General features: G+C 41.8%; 1 protein-coding gene across 3 annotated transcripts in view; it reads left to right on the plus strand.

Annotated features, from left to right (window-relative positions):
• The window catches only part of LOC309554943 (myocardial zonula adherens protein-like), a 173,167-nt gene that overhangs the window by 46,213 nt on the left and 112,246 nt on the right, over window positions 1-14,708 (plus strand). For 2 of the 3 annotated variants that reach the window (XM_082256693.1, XM_082256692.1), the window contains exon 2: window positions 12,925-13,014. The exons of the other annotated variant lie outside the window; for it this stretch is intronic. In XM_082256693.1, coding sequence (XP_082112819.1) covers window positions 12,925-13,014 — 90 coding nt within the window. The remainder of the gene's footprint in view (window positions 1-12,924; window positions 13,015-14,708) is intronic. 3 annotated transcript variants of the gene reach the window in all.

A 14,708-nucleotide genomic window follows, 5' to 3' on the forward strand; every position in this document is an offset into this window, starting at 1 on the left:
CTTTTTTTCCCACAAACAGAGCTTTCTTTTGGTAGTATTTGATCACCTATGTGATTTTAACTTTTTGCGCTATAAACAAAAAAAAGAGCGACAATTTTGAAAAAATAACAATATTTTTCACATTTTTTTTATATGAAATTCCCCCCCAAAAAAATTTAAAAATCAAAATTTTTTATCATTTTAGGCCAATTTGTTTTCTGCTACATATTTTTGGTAAAAAAAAATCGCAATAAGCGTATTTTGATTGGTTTGCGCAAAAGTTATTGCGTTTACTAACTAAGGGAAAGATTTCTGTCGTTGTTTTTTTTTTTTTTTTTTTAAAGAGTAATGGCGGCGATCTGCGTTTTTTTTTTTTTTTTTTTTTTGCGGGACTGCGACATTGCGGCGGACAGATCGGACCCTTGACTGACATATTTGACACCTTTGGGGGTACCAGTGACATTACTACAGTAATCAGTGCTATAAATATGCACTGTTATTGTAAAAATGACACTGGCAGGGAAGGGGTTAATTTTTATTGGTGATCAAGAGGTTAATGTATGCTTGGTGCTTATTAACGTGTGTGGGGGGAGGGGACTATGTGACACAGGGACAGATCGCAGGTTCAGCTATGCTGAACCCGCAATCTGACCCTGCCTGTCACTTAGGAGATCCGCCCGCTTGTGTTTACACAAGCAGGCGGATCTCCACACTCAATTCCCTGATGATCGGGGAAGAGCAGCGGTGATCGCCGCCGCTCCTCCCCTGGCCCGACTCCCGCTGTGACTGAATACAGCGGGAGCGAGCCTCCGGCGGCGTGCGCGAGCCTCCGGCGGCGTGCGCGCGCCGCCGAGAGAAGGGAATGTCTGGCGACGTAGGTCTACGTCGCCAGACGTTATCGAGCCACTTTGCCGCAGTAGAGCTCTAGTGAGCAGCAGTAAAGTGGTTAAAGTGGTTCTAAAGCCTGAATATTTTTACCTTAATGGCTTGCGGACAGCCCCATGTAGCTGTACTGCGGCACGCCAGCCCCTCTGTGCCAGATCGCATACATGTACAGTAATGTATAGGATTAGCACTGATCACTGCGGGGGGATCAGGAAGGATTTTTTCCCCCCTGCTGTAGCAAATTGGATCATGCTTTGCTGGGGGTTTTCATCTTCCTCTGGATCAACTGTGGATATAGGATTGTGTATATGGGGTTGTATGATTTTTTATTTTATTTTTCTCTTTTATTGGTTGAACTAGATGGACTTGTGTCTTTTTTCAACCTGATTAACTATGGAACTATGTAACAGCATTAGTGTCACTGGTGATGTCAGTGTAAGTTAGTCAGTTTCCAGCCATATGACTAGCAAAATATGCCCTGGTCATAAAGGGGGTAAAACCATTCCCAGCATTAAGGTAAAAAATGTTTAGGTAATAATATTGCCTCTCCTTATACTTACCTGAGCCCTCACTCGATCAAGCATTATGCCCATCTACAGCGGCTCTCCCTGCTCTCACAGGCTTGGCTCTCGCTGCTGTCAATCAATTCCTGCCGAAGGAGCGGAGGGCAGGGCCGAGCTGTACTGCCTGTGTCTATGGACGTAGGAAGCGTGGCTCTGGGTCCAGCCGGCAAGTGCCACAATAGGAAGCAGCATCCTCTGATGCTATAATGGCACACCAGGAAAAGGAGGAACCAAGAGCACTAGCGGGGGACCACAGAAGGATTGGCGCCATTTGTGCCATGTACAGCTGCGGATACACGTTAATGGCTGCACATGGCCGTAAGTAAGTAAAAGCTGATAGTACTAGTATTATAGTAGCCGTCACGAGTCTGGTCTGAAGTTTCCCAAAGAGGTACATGTTGGTCTTCTGGCATATTCCAAAACCAGGGTCTGTAAAGCACAACAGGGTAAGAAGTAACACTTCTATGAAAGGCTAACTCGGCAAGACAAGAAGAGGAGTGTAGTTGCTATGGGTAACCAAGTAAGGGAACAAGCTGCAAGCAACCAGTTGTTAAAGCGGAGTTCCACCCAAAAGTGGAACTTCCGCTTTAGAGAGTCCTGACCCCCCGACATGCCACATTTGGCATGTCATTTTTTGGGGGGGGGAGCGGGTACCTAGTTTTGACAGGTACCTGCTCCCACTTCCGCTCGGAGCGCCGCGGCGCCCTGAGCGGAAGTTCTCCTCTCCCCCTCCCTCCCTGCAATCTTGCCGGCCAATCACGGCGCGCAGCGCGACTCGCGCATGCGCAGTGGGTACCCGGCTGTGAAGCCGCAAACTGTAACAGCCGGGTGCCCACAGCAGTGATGCCGGCGCCGAGGGAGAGGATCGAGGCTTCCGGCGGCCGCATCGCTGGACCGTTGGACAGGTGAGTAAATGGCTGGAACTCCGCTTTAAGCATGGTACCTGGTACAGGTGACAGGGGGTTGATTTTCTGGCTCCCTCCTTAGCATTCGGTATCCAATAGCAACCAGATCCAAACCCCCATTACCGAGATCTATGGCCTGGTCACGAGGTACGAGAAAGGAAGCGTTATTATGTTACTAAAACCACAACAGTAAAAACAGTTTGGATATTCAGTAAAGCATGCTTGTTCTACTCCCTGTGGAACCTAGGGGTTAATCCTCCGCATTGTGTAAAAAGGCTGTTTGATCCTGTCTTCTCTGACCCTCCCCTTTTTCCACTGCCCCCAATCTATCTTCTGACAGCACAGAGCTTTTGGAGTCACTCTGCACATGCTCAGTTTGGTGTCTATTGCTAGAGAGTTTTTTTGGGAGGTTGGGAGGGTGCATGTGATCATCACAGGGCCAATCCGCACTGTCCATACAGAGGGTCAGGGGTTCTTCAGATTTATTGGACAGTCAGAGGAGAATGAAAACTCCTCCTACAAGCTTTAATCAAACACTGATACAAGTCCCAAGACTGCTCTATACTGCTGATGAGAAAAGGTATTTAGCAGTTTATATTTGCTAAAATAAATGCATTTCCATGTTCTGTGTAATGTGGGAGACCAGATATAGTGAATGCAGGCTCCTGAGTTTAGTAACACTTTAAGTAAAATGCACACATGATGAGGGCCGCGTAATTTGCACAGGGGGACCTTATTCTGTTACTGGGAGTGAGGTAACCGAGGTACACTAGACTGGTGGGAGTGGGTGCAGGCTCTGCACTCCCTCCTAATGCAAACATACAAGTTACAGTGCATCCGAAAAGTATTCACAGCGCTTCACTTTTTCCACATTTTTTTATGTAACAGCCTTATTCCAAAATGGATTAAATTTATTATTTTCCTCAAAATTCTGCAAACAAAACCCCATAATGACAACATGAAAAAAGTTTGTTTGAAATCTATGCAAATTATTAAAAAAAAAAAAAATCACATGTACACAAGTATGATCAGTGTAAACAGGATGCACCTGTGCTCAATTTTGAGTGTCATGGCAAAGGCAAAGGATACACACGTGCATCCTGTTTACACTGATCGTCCTTGAGATGTTTCTACAACTTGATTGGAGTCCACCCGTGGTAAATTCAGTTGCTTGGACATTATTTGGAAAGGCACACACCTGTCTATATAAGGCCCCACAGTTAACAGTGCATGTCAGAGCACAAACCAAGCCATGGAGTCCAAAGAATTGTCTGTAGACCCTTGAGACAGGATTGTGTCGAGGCACAGATCTGGAGAAGGGAACAGAAAAATTTCTGCAGCATTGAAGGTCTCAATAAGAACAGTGGCCTCCATTATCCATAAATGGAAGAAATTTGGAACCCCCAGGACTTATCCTTGAGCGGGCCTCCGGCCAAACTGACCAATCAGGGGAGAAGGGCCTTAGTCATGGAGGTGTCTAAGAACCCAATAGTCACTCTGACAGCGCTGCAGCTTTTCTCAGTGGATAGAGGAGAATCTTTTTGAAGAACAACTATCTCTACAGCATGTCACCAATTAGGCCTGTATGGTAGAGTGACCAGACGGAAGCCACTCCTGAGTAAAAGGCACATGACAGCCCATCTGGAGTTTGCCAAAAGGCATCTGAAGAACACTGACCATAAGAAACAAAATTCTCTGGTCTAATGAAACAAAGATGATCTGTTTGGCCTGAATGGCAAGCGTATTGTCTAGAGGAAACCAGGCACCGCTCATCACCTGACCAATACCATCCCTACAGTGAAGCATGGTGGTGGCAGCATCATGCTGTGGGGATGCTTTTCAGCAGCAGGAACTGGGAGACTAGTCAGGATTGATGGAAAGATGAATGCAGCAATGTACAGAGACATACTAGATGAAAACCTGCTCCAGAGTGCTCTGGACCTGAGACTGTGGTGAAGGTTTATCTTCCAACAGGACAATGACCATAAGCACACAGCCAAGATAACAAAGGAGTGGCTATGGGACAACTCTGTGAATGTCCTTGAGTGGTCTAGCCAGAGCCCAGACTTGAACATGATTGAAAATCTCTGGAGAGATCTAAAAATGGCTGTGCACCAATGCAAAATAGAATGGGAGAAACTGCCCAAAAAAAGGTGCGCCAAGCTTGTAGCATCATACTCAAAAAGACTTGAGGCTGTAATTGGTGCCAAAGGTGATTCAACAAAGTATTGAGCAAAGGCTGGGAATACTTATGTATGTGGGATTTTTTATTTATTTATTTATTTTTTTTGGAAATTTGCAAAGATTTCAAACAAACTTTTTTTCATGTTGTCATTATGGGGTATTGTTTGTAGAACTTTGAGGAAAATAATAAATTAAATCCTTTTTGGAATAAGGCTGTATCATAACAAAATGTGGAAAAAGTGAAGAACTGTGAATACTTTCCGGATGCACTGTACAGTGTGTATTGACATGGGACAAGTCGCTTTTCAGAGGAACTCTGTACATTTATTACTGCACTCAGTGAAGGCTTATCTCTAAGTTGGGAAACTGCCTTAAAGCGGTAGTATACTAATTTTTTTTTACTTTTACCTACAGGTAAACCTATAATAAGGCTTACTTGTAGGTACAATTAGTATCTCCTAAACCTACACGGTTTAGGAGATGTATGCCCTGCATGTAGCCGCTGATGCTAGCAGCACATGCGCTCTGAAGGTCCGGCGGACCTTCAGACTTCCTTGACGGCTACATGCCTGAAAGGGACTCCCGCGCGCATGCTCGGGAGTGACGTCATCGCGGCTCCAGCAACTTACAGCGTCAGAGCCGCCTAACCCGTAAGAGAGGGAGCATGACAGCTCCGACAGTGGTGTCGGGCGTCCGTTTAGGGGGTTCGTTTTTTAAGGTAAGTATTTCATAATGAGCTAGTATGCAATGCATACTAGCTCATTATAGGCATAAATACAAGAAAAAAGGGCGCACCAGCCTAGCACATTATCCTCAGTAGGCTTTTATTAATAAATCATTAAAATGTCTACTCACAAACAAGCGATGTAAACCAGCATGTCAACTCCGACGAACAATGTCCATAATGTTGGAGTCCAATATCCTGTCAAGGGCTGACACGTTTCGAGGCAATGCCTCTTCCTCAGCTATACTAGCTCATTATGCCTTTGTCTTGCAGGGTTTGTTTTTCTTTGTTTTGTTTTTTCCGGCAGTATAAAGGCTTTAATGTAAGATTATTCACATAACCGCAGTCTCTGCCTAGTTCGAGCATTGATGAGCACGCTCTGCGTGATTGATAACCCCACGTGCATGGGCACAGTTAAACCCTGCCCACACTCTTGTTGGCGTATGCCAACCAACACATAAAAGTTGATGCAGAAGCCACTGGCATTTACCCGAGCACAGCCGTTAACTTGTGTCAGCAGTTGTCTGTGCCATGTGAGGCTCCCTCAGTGCCGGAGATTTCACACCTAAGCACACAGGAGCTCCTAAGTATCCGTGTGCATGACGCCTAACTACTGTGTCCAAATTAACTGGTCCTCTATCAATTTAGCTGTTGTAAAAATTAGAAAAGTGTTACCTTGTGTTATAACGTACAATTATAATTATACAAGATCGCCATGAGAAGCATAATGTTCATTTGTAATTTTATTCCTGGATTATATTTGCTTGTTGCCACCTTTATTATATCACCACCTTATTTTGATGTATGCGGTTTTTATTTTTGAACGTACCTGTCATAATCTGTATTAGTTATGTGTGGTATGCGGCTCTTGGAACCAAGTTCACACCCTGGAATGTCCTGCTTACATAATTGTTCTTGTGGCAGACTTCACATGTCTTCCTCCTATAAAGCTGGCACTCCTGAATTCTTGGTTGTGCCCGATCTGATTTCAGTGGCTTCATTTTCTTTCAGTCCCCATTGACATTTACTTGAGGATTATATTCTTAGAAATTAAGCTGGTTTGAGAGGCTAATAATTTTCCCCCATATTGACAATTTCTAAGGTTGTAGCTTTTGTTAAACGCTGAAAGAGAAAACACAATACATGCACCTTGAGAATGTCTCCTTCCCAGCGTGTGATTATTGATTCTGAATACATTGTGTTATTCCTGCAGAGGACCCTTCCACATTCCTACATGCTACTGGTTGTTAAAGCTGAACACCAGACAAACCACTAAGTACACAGTTAAAATACATATACAGTATGTGAATGAGCATGTAGGCAGGTGCCTAAATATCGCTGGTGTTTTCCACTAAGGGTTAAAGTGTGGTTATTTGGGGGTTAACTGTGTGCTGTGGTGTAACTTCCCCTTGCATGGGGGAGGTGGTGGAAGGTGACAGGTTTTTGTAAATGGGGGTGGCTTGAACTTGGTGCACCCCAGCAAGCGGCTGGCTCTTTATCTTAGGGCCCGCTGCAGAAATAAACCCTTCTAGGGACTGGGCCTGCAAGTCCTTACAAAGAAATTAAGGGTCTATAATTTTTATCAAAGGTGTCTTTTAAATGATAAAGTCAGAATATATCAACCAAAAAAATCCAGAAAAAACATAATTGAAATGTTGTAAATTAAGTTGCAGTTCAGTGAGTAAAATAAGTATTTGATCCCCAAGCAAAACATGACTTGGTAGAGAAACCCGTGTTGGCAAGCACAAGTAAGACGTTTCTTGTAGTTGATGACCAGGTTTGCACACATCTCAGGAAGGATTTTGGTCCACTTTTCTTTACAAATCTTTCCTAAATCCTTAAGGTTTCTTAGCTGTTGCTTGGCAACTCGAGGTTTCAGCTCCCTCCACGAATTTCCTATAGGATTAAGGTCTGGAGACTGACTAGGCGACTCCATGACCTTAATGTGCTTCTTTTTGAGCTACTCCTTTGTTGCCTTGGTGGTATGTTTTGGGTCATTGTCATGCTGAAAGACCCATCTGTGACCCATCTTCAGTGTTCTGGCAGAGGGAGAAAAGCTCTCATTCAAGATTTTACAGTACGTTGTCCCATCTATTGGCCCCTCAATACGGCAAAGTCTGTCTGTACCTTTAGGAGAGAAACAGCCCCAAAGCATGTTAACACCTCCATGCTTGATTGCAGGGATGGTGTTCTTCTGGTCATAGTCAGCATTTTTCTTCCTCCAAACACGGCGAGTCCCTCTTCTCAAGAAGGCACATGTACAGTCATGCCAATGAACATCTAAATGATTTAGAGAAGACTGAGAGAAAGAGCTGTGGTCAGATGAGACCAAAGTTGAGCTCTTTGGCATTAACCTGACTCGCCATGTTTGGAGGAAGAAAAATGCTGACTATGACCCTAAGAGCACCATCCCTACAGTCAAGCACAGAGGTGGAAACATGATGCTTTGGGGCTTTCTCTGCTAAAGGTACAGGCTGACTTTGCCACATTGAGGGGCCAATGGATGGGGCCATATTTGTAAAGTCTTGGATGAGAACCTTCTTCCCTTAGCCAAAACACTGAAGATGGGTTGTGGATGGGTCTTCCAGCATGACAATGACCCAAAACATACCACCAAGGAAACAAAGGAGTGTCTCAAGAAGAAGCACATTAAGGTCATAGAGTGACCTAGTTAGTCTCCAGACCTTAATCCTATAGACAATTTATAGACAGAGCTGAAACTTATAGCTGCTAAGAGACAGCTAGGAAACCTTAAGGATTTCGAGAATATCTGTAAAGAAGAATGGACCAAAATCCCTCGTGAGATATGTACAAACCTTGTCACCAACTACAAGAAATGTCTCTGTGCTTGCCAACTAGGGTTCTTCACCAAGTACTAAGTCATGTTTTGCTTGGGGATCAAATACTTATTTTACTCACTGAACTGCAACTCAATTTAGAACATTTGTATCATGTGTTTTTTTTTGGGATTTTGGTTGATATTCTGTCTCTATTATTTAAAATACACCTATGATAAAAACTATAGATCCTTAATTTCTTGTAAGTGGGCAAACTTAAAAAAATCTGCAAGGGATCAAATAATTATTTTCTCCACTGTAAGTGCGATGGCTCTACTCTTTTCTCTTGGACTGGGCACAAAGAAGTGTACACCGTTAGAAGTGCTGGTGGAGGAAAAACAACGCTTAATGCTATTTTCCTCAAAGTATCTATGTAGTCGGTGTTGGGACAGGTGTCGCTGACAAGTGTAAAGGATGGTATTCTTCTTTATGTGGGTTCCGGGTAAAGTAATTTGGTCTCTGACCATGAGATGGCGCTAACCCACATGTGAAACAATATACATCTATCAGCATACAGTTCACCTATACAGTGCCTTGCGAAAGTATTCGGCCCCCTTAAACTTGGCGACCTTTTGCCACATTTCAGGCTTCAAACATAAAGATATAAAACTGTAATTTTTTGTGAAGAATCAACAACAAGTGGGACACAATCATGAAGTGGAACGAAATTTATTGGATATTTCAAACTTTGTTAACAAATAAAAAACTGAAAAATTGGGCGTGCAAAATTGTTCAGCCCCTTTACTTTCAGTGCAGAAAACTCTCTCCAGAAGTTCAGTGAGGATCTCTGAATGATCCAATGTTGACCTACATGACTAATGATGATAAATAGAATCCACCTGTGTGTAATCAAGTCTCCGTATAAATGCACCTGCATTGTGATAGTCTCAGAGGTCCGTTTAAAGCGCAGAGAGCATCATGAAGAACAAGGAACACACCAGGCAGGTCCGAGATACTGTTGTGGAGAAGTTTAAAGCCGGATTTGGATACAAAAAGATTTCCCAAGCTTTAAACATCCCAAGGAGCACTGTGCAAGCGATAATATTGAAATGGAAGGAGTATCAGACCACTGCAAATCTACGAAGACCTGGCTGTCCCTCTAAACTTTCAGCTCATACAAGGAGAAGACTGATCAGAGATGCAGCCAAGAGGCCCATGATCACTCTGGATGAACTGCAGAGATCTACAGCTGAGGTGGGAGACTCTGTCCATAGGACAACAATCAGTCGTATACTGCACAAATCTGGCCTTTATGGAAAAGTGGCAAGAAGAAAGCCATTTCTTAAAGGTATCCATAAAAAGCGTCGTTTAAAGTCTACCACAAGCCACCTGGGAGACACACCAAACATGTGGAAGAAGGTGCTCTGGTCAGATGAAACCAAAATCAAACTTTTTGGCAACAATGCAAAATGTTATGTTTGGTGTAAAAGCAACACCGCTCATCACCCTGAACACACCATCCCCACTGTCAAACATGGTGGTGGCAGCATCATGGTTTGGGCCTGCTTTTCTTCAGCAGGGAAAGGGAAGATGGTTAAAATTGATGGGAAGATGGATGGAGCCAAATACAGGACCATTCTGGAAGAAAACCTGATGGTGTCTGCAAAAGACCTGAGACTGGGACGGAGATTTGTCTTCCAACAAGACAATGATCCAAAACATAAAGCAAAATCTAAAATGGAATGGTTCACAAATAAACATATCCAGGTGTTAGACTGGCCAAGTCAAAGTCCAGACCTGAATCCAATCGAGAATCTGTGGAAAGAACTGAAAACTGCTGTTTACAAAACGCTCTCCATCCAACCTCACTGAGCTCTAGCTGTTTTGCAAGGAGGAATGGCCAAAAATTTCAGTCTCTCGATGTGCAAAACTGATAGAGACATACCCCAAGCGACTTACAGCTTTAATTGCAGCAAAAGGTGGTGCTACAAAGTATTAACTTAAGGGGGCTGAATTGTAATTCTGTTCAACCAGTCTTGTGATCCAGAGCTCTCTTTTTTTTTTTTTTCTTTACCTGAACATCTAAAGCCTAGTACACTCTAGAGGTTCTTTTAGCTCAACCCAGCCGGCAGAAGAGAGATCACCACACTAACAGAAGTGATGTTAATGCAGGCCATCTCCCCTGCTGTGCCCCCCTGCTGTGCCTTTGTGTTCTGAGATTTAGAACACACTGACTGCCTGTGCCCCCCTGCTTTGCCTTTGTGTTCTGACAGTCAGAACACACTGATCAGAGCTCGCAGCCATTGTCACATGGGCCGAATGTTGGCCGGTCTCAGCCGATACAAGGCTTTAGAAGCAGAATTATTTCTGCTATATGTGTAGATTACTGGAGAGAGCAGTTCACAAATAAACAGGTGTAGTCGGCTATCTAAACTACAGAGAGACTTGTGACACCTCTTGGCACAGCATGCAACCCCTCTGAAGGCCTGAAGATCTATTGATGATAAAGACTTATTCAGGTTGACTTATTTTATTTATTTTTTATACATTTTTTGGTATAAGGTGCAGCTGTGCTTACGTTACACACCCAATCGTGTACTAGCAAAAATCGTTACATCTTGATTGGGTATTGAAAGTGAACACAGCTACACCTACTTACATCCACTTTGCAAAGTGAACATGCACTTCCCTGAGTAAGCATTACCAGCACTAGAATGCACAAGTACATGGGCAGAGGTAAAGTTTTACACTGGATTACTGTACAGATCTGGAATAAATACAAAAAGCACACCAAGATTCAAGGAAGAATACACAGACCTTTGTATTTAGACAATATTTGCTTATCACGTATATCAGCTTTGATGAAAAATGGCTGTTCATAAAATTGCTGTTGGCTGGGAAACATTTTGAGATTCACTGTCACGTTTGTTTGGAGATATAATTACAGTGTAAATAAACCACGTTTGTTTAAATGGGCTGAGTGGAATGTTGGTGTACAGGTAGATGAAGAGGGTACAATGGCTCCAAGCTATGAAAATGACATAAAATTGTAGTCCGAGAGTCTGTCGGAGTGTTCTCTCCTATTCTTACTCTTAGCGCTATTTCCTGACTGTCCTTGTGATTATGACTAGTACGTCTTCAAATATGTCAACAGGGTTGTACTGACTACTGTTTTACAAATGTTGACCTGTACAACGCTTCTAGGAATCAAAGTCCTGTATGTGTTAGAACATCTAGGGATCATGCTAAATATTTGTAGCTTGTCAGTGAACCATGAGACCTAAGTACACACAGCAGATTCTTGAAGGACCTTTTCATGCTCTTCAACGTATTTCAACTTCAAGACCACTTAATGGTCTCTTATACCTCTGGTGAGATCACTCTGCTAGAATTCCTGGCTCTGTAACCGCTACCACTGCCATCATTCGAGATCCCACAGTCCTTGTTGGATTTTTCCTTTTTTTTTAAAAAGGAAAATAAAAAAAGGGACAGTAGGAACACCCTACGGCGGACTGGAACAGTCAAAACTTTAAAGTGAATAAGAAGAGACCCATCTGTTGGGTGAGTTAGCAACTGTAATTTAAAGTTTCTTATGGGTGGACATTTAAATAAGAGTAAGTTATATGTCTAGGTGAATGCAGGTCTCGAGTACACCTATGGTTGGGGGGCATTAAAAATACACTGATTTGACATTTTTGTAGCGCACCCCTCAACTTCTCCACATTAAGCCACAAAGGCAGAGGATGTGGGTCTACACATGACGTCGCTGTGATGCTTTGGATTGCGACACTGCAAAAATGATTCCCTCCATTGCATTTCAGTAGATAGTACTGAATGGGGCCATGCCAACATAATGCCTCCTCAACACTTTTCAAACGTTCTCTGAGCTATGGAAATACTGATATTAATGTTTGAATCAATTTTAGAAAGTGTGTTTGATAACTTACCAAAATATATTTTTTATTTTTACAATACTAACCAGATAAAATATTGTTAATGCACAGTATAACACTAATATCTACCTCCACTAATTTATAATAGATTCAACTATTTTGGGCATTTATGGTGGTTAGGTCTTTTAGGTTTTTATTGTCTTCTCTGTCCCCACTGGGGAGATTCGCCCTATCAGTCTTGGTGACCATTGTCTGAACAGTAGGGGGGGGGGGGGATATTCCAATAGTGACACTTTTCCCAGTGAATACTAAGAGCAGATTTTGCCTTCTTCTGGATATATTTCCTATTATTCCTGTAGTGTCTCTTGGACTAGAAGTGAAGGAAAATCTCCCTTCAGCAAAATACTGAGAATTTTTAAAGTGGAATAAAACTGTCTCAATCAACATGAATTATTTTTAATTATTATGCTACTAGCATTAGTAAATAGATAGGAAGATATATTATATCTACTTGTTTTAAACTTTTCTTTTTTAAATTTCTTCAGTTGGTTCCTGGCCTATGCCAAAATTATGTTATGCATCCCAGGAGTCTTCATGGGCAATTTTTTTCTTTCATCTAGAGAAGGGGCTTTCTCAGCTAAGCACACCCTCCTGGTTGCATGCATGAGCTAAGGGGAGATGGATTCCAGGAAGTAAATACTACAAGAATCATCTGCCCTTACGTTTTTTCTTAACGTATTAAAGCATGGAGACATGGATGGAATGTTACATTTTCTGTGAATATTTAAAATAAAATAAATAGTGTTTTCAGTTTGTGGTCAGATACAGTTTAGTTTTGCTTTAACTATTCCAAAGCTTTAACCCCTAAAAAAATCTTCCTAACAATGAAATTCCTAACTAGCTATGTAAAGTGTTTTGTAACTAACAATAATTTAACAGCAAGCTGGTGTAAACTATTGCTTTCTTTTGCCTAACATATAATCCACTAACATAGTCATTTTATTTTCTCTCTAGGGGAGCATTTGTCGACTGAGACTCACTTTGCCCGCCGATGGGAATGTACGATCAGAGCAGAAAGAAACCAAGAATGAAAATCAAATACATGTAAGTGGAAGACCAAAATGGTTTTCTGAAACTATACTTATGTCCTAATTTCTAGTATAGTCATTGTTTGCTGTTATAATTAACCAGTAATATGCATGGCCTACCACTAACACAGAATGACGTACACAAAGTGGGGTTGATTTACTGTGCATGGTAGCCAATCAGCTTATAACTTCAGCTTGTTCAATTAGGCTTTGACATTAAAACCTGGAAGCTGCACCGGATTTTGTACTTTCCAGTTTTAGTAAATCAACCCCAGTATGACCTATTTACATAGCAGCCACATATAGCACATGCCAAGGAAAAAAAACATATTTAGTACAACATGTACATTTTTCCATGTTTTATCCATTTAAACATGCAGCAAGCACAGAAAAATAACTGTTGATGTGCTAGAAGTATAGTGTGCTGCTACCGTCCTCTTTAACATGACAACACAGCTCTGAATTCCTAAGCATGTGGTGTCAGCCCTGCCTACATCATTCCAGATGCATTATAAAGAACACCGCTCTCTCCCCATGTTCCTCTCACCTCTTTATCTCCAAATCCTCTCTCTATCCTATTTTTTATGCTGGTGAGCACAGAGCAGCATTAAGATTGCTGGATGTAGGTGTCTATAGGGGGCCACAGATATGTATACTGCTGCATACAAAACTAGATACTGTATATGTCATTTCCAACACCCATGTCCCTAAAACGCCTATAAAAGTGGAGGGTTCACATAACTGCGCTGTCACAAACGCATCCCCATAACACTTTTATAGCTTGGTTGCATAAGTGTTTTTATTTCCTGTATTTATTTGTGTTTTTATTTGAGCTAAAATAGATTTAATTGTCACGTAGTATCAGTTGGCGTCTTCATCAGGACCTGTGTTCCCGAACCTTGATTCTATTTTTATAGACTGCTTTAGTAACATTTCACACCCACCAGTGTTTTCAGACACAATATTGATGCATGTGCAGAGTGAGAAATAACACATAAATACAACAACCCATAAAAAGGCATTCCACAGTCATGCGGAACCATTCCACAGCACGTGGTGCCTACTGTATTGTGGTGCACCAGTCATTGTTCTATTATTATTATTCATATTTTACAATGATTTATTGATATATTTTACATCAGAGTGGAAAAGAACAATGCCTCTTTCTACAGAACCTAAAAAAAAAAAAGCAGATACACTCGTACATATAGCTTTTGGACACTTTTGTGGGTTCCATAGATTATGGAGTTGAAGGACAGGTCCCTGCCATGGTCCTGCTTACATGGACTACAAAGATCTAATATGCAGAAAATAATTGGCTTTTTGACCTCCTGTTTTTCCTTTTTTATATAATATTTTAGATTTATATTTTATTATCTTTCATATTTTATATACTTTATATATTTTTTTACCTTTAATTTTCCTTTATATTGACTTTTCAAAATAACAATTGCAGTAATATAGAGGTTAGATATAAGGTTTAGTGTAATATAACACTTTTGATAGTGAAATAGTATATTTGGTATAGCAATGTAAACGTCAGATCATAAAGAGGGATAACTGAGGCTGCATTAGGGACAGAGAGATTTGGTCCCAAAAGAGGGACTGTTCTTCCAAATGAGGGAAAGTTGGGAGCTTTTCCATAGCGGCAGAAGTATAGCACTTTGTGCTGGATCCGGCACCAGAGAGCTATGATTTTTTCAGTAACTA

This window comes from Pelophylax lessonae (genome assembly GCF_965119305.1).
Source record: "Pelophylax lessonae genome assembly, chromosome: 4".
Lineage (NCBI taxonomy): Eukaryota > Metazoa > Chordata > Amphibia > Anura > Ranidae > Pelophylax > Pelophylax lessonae.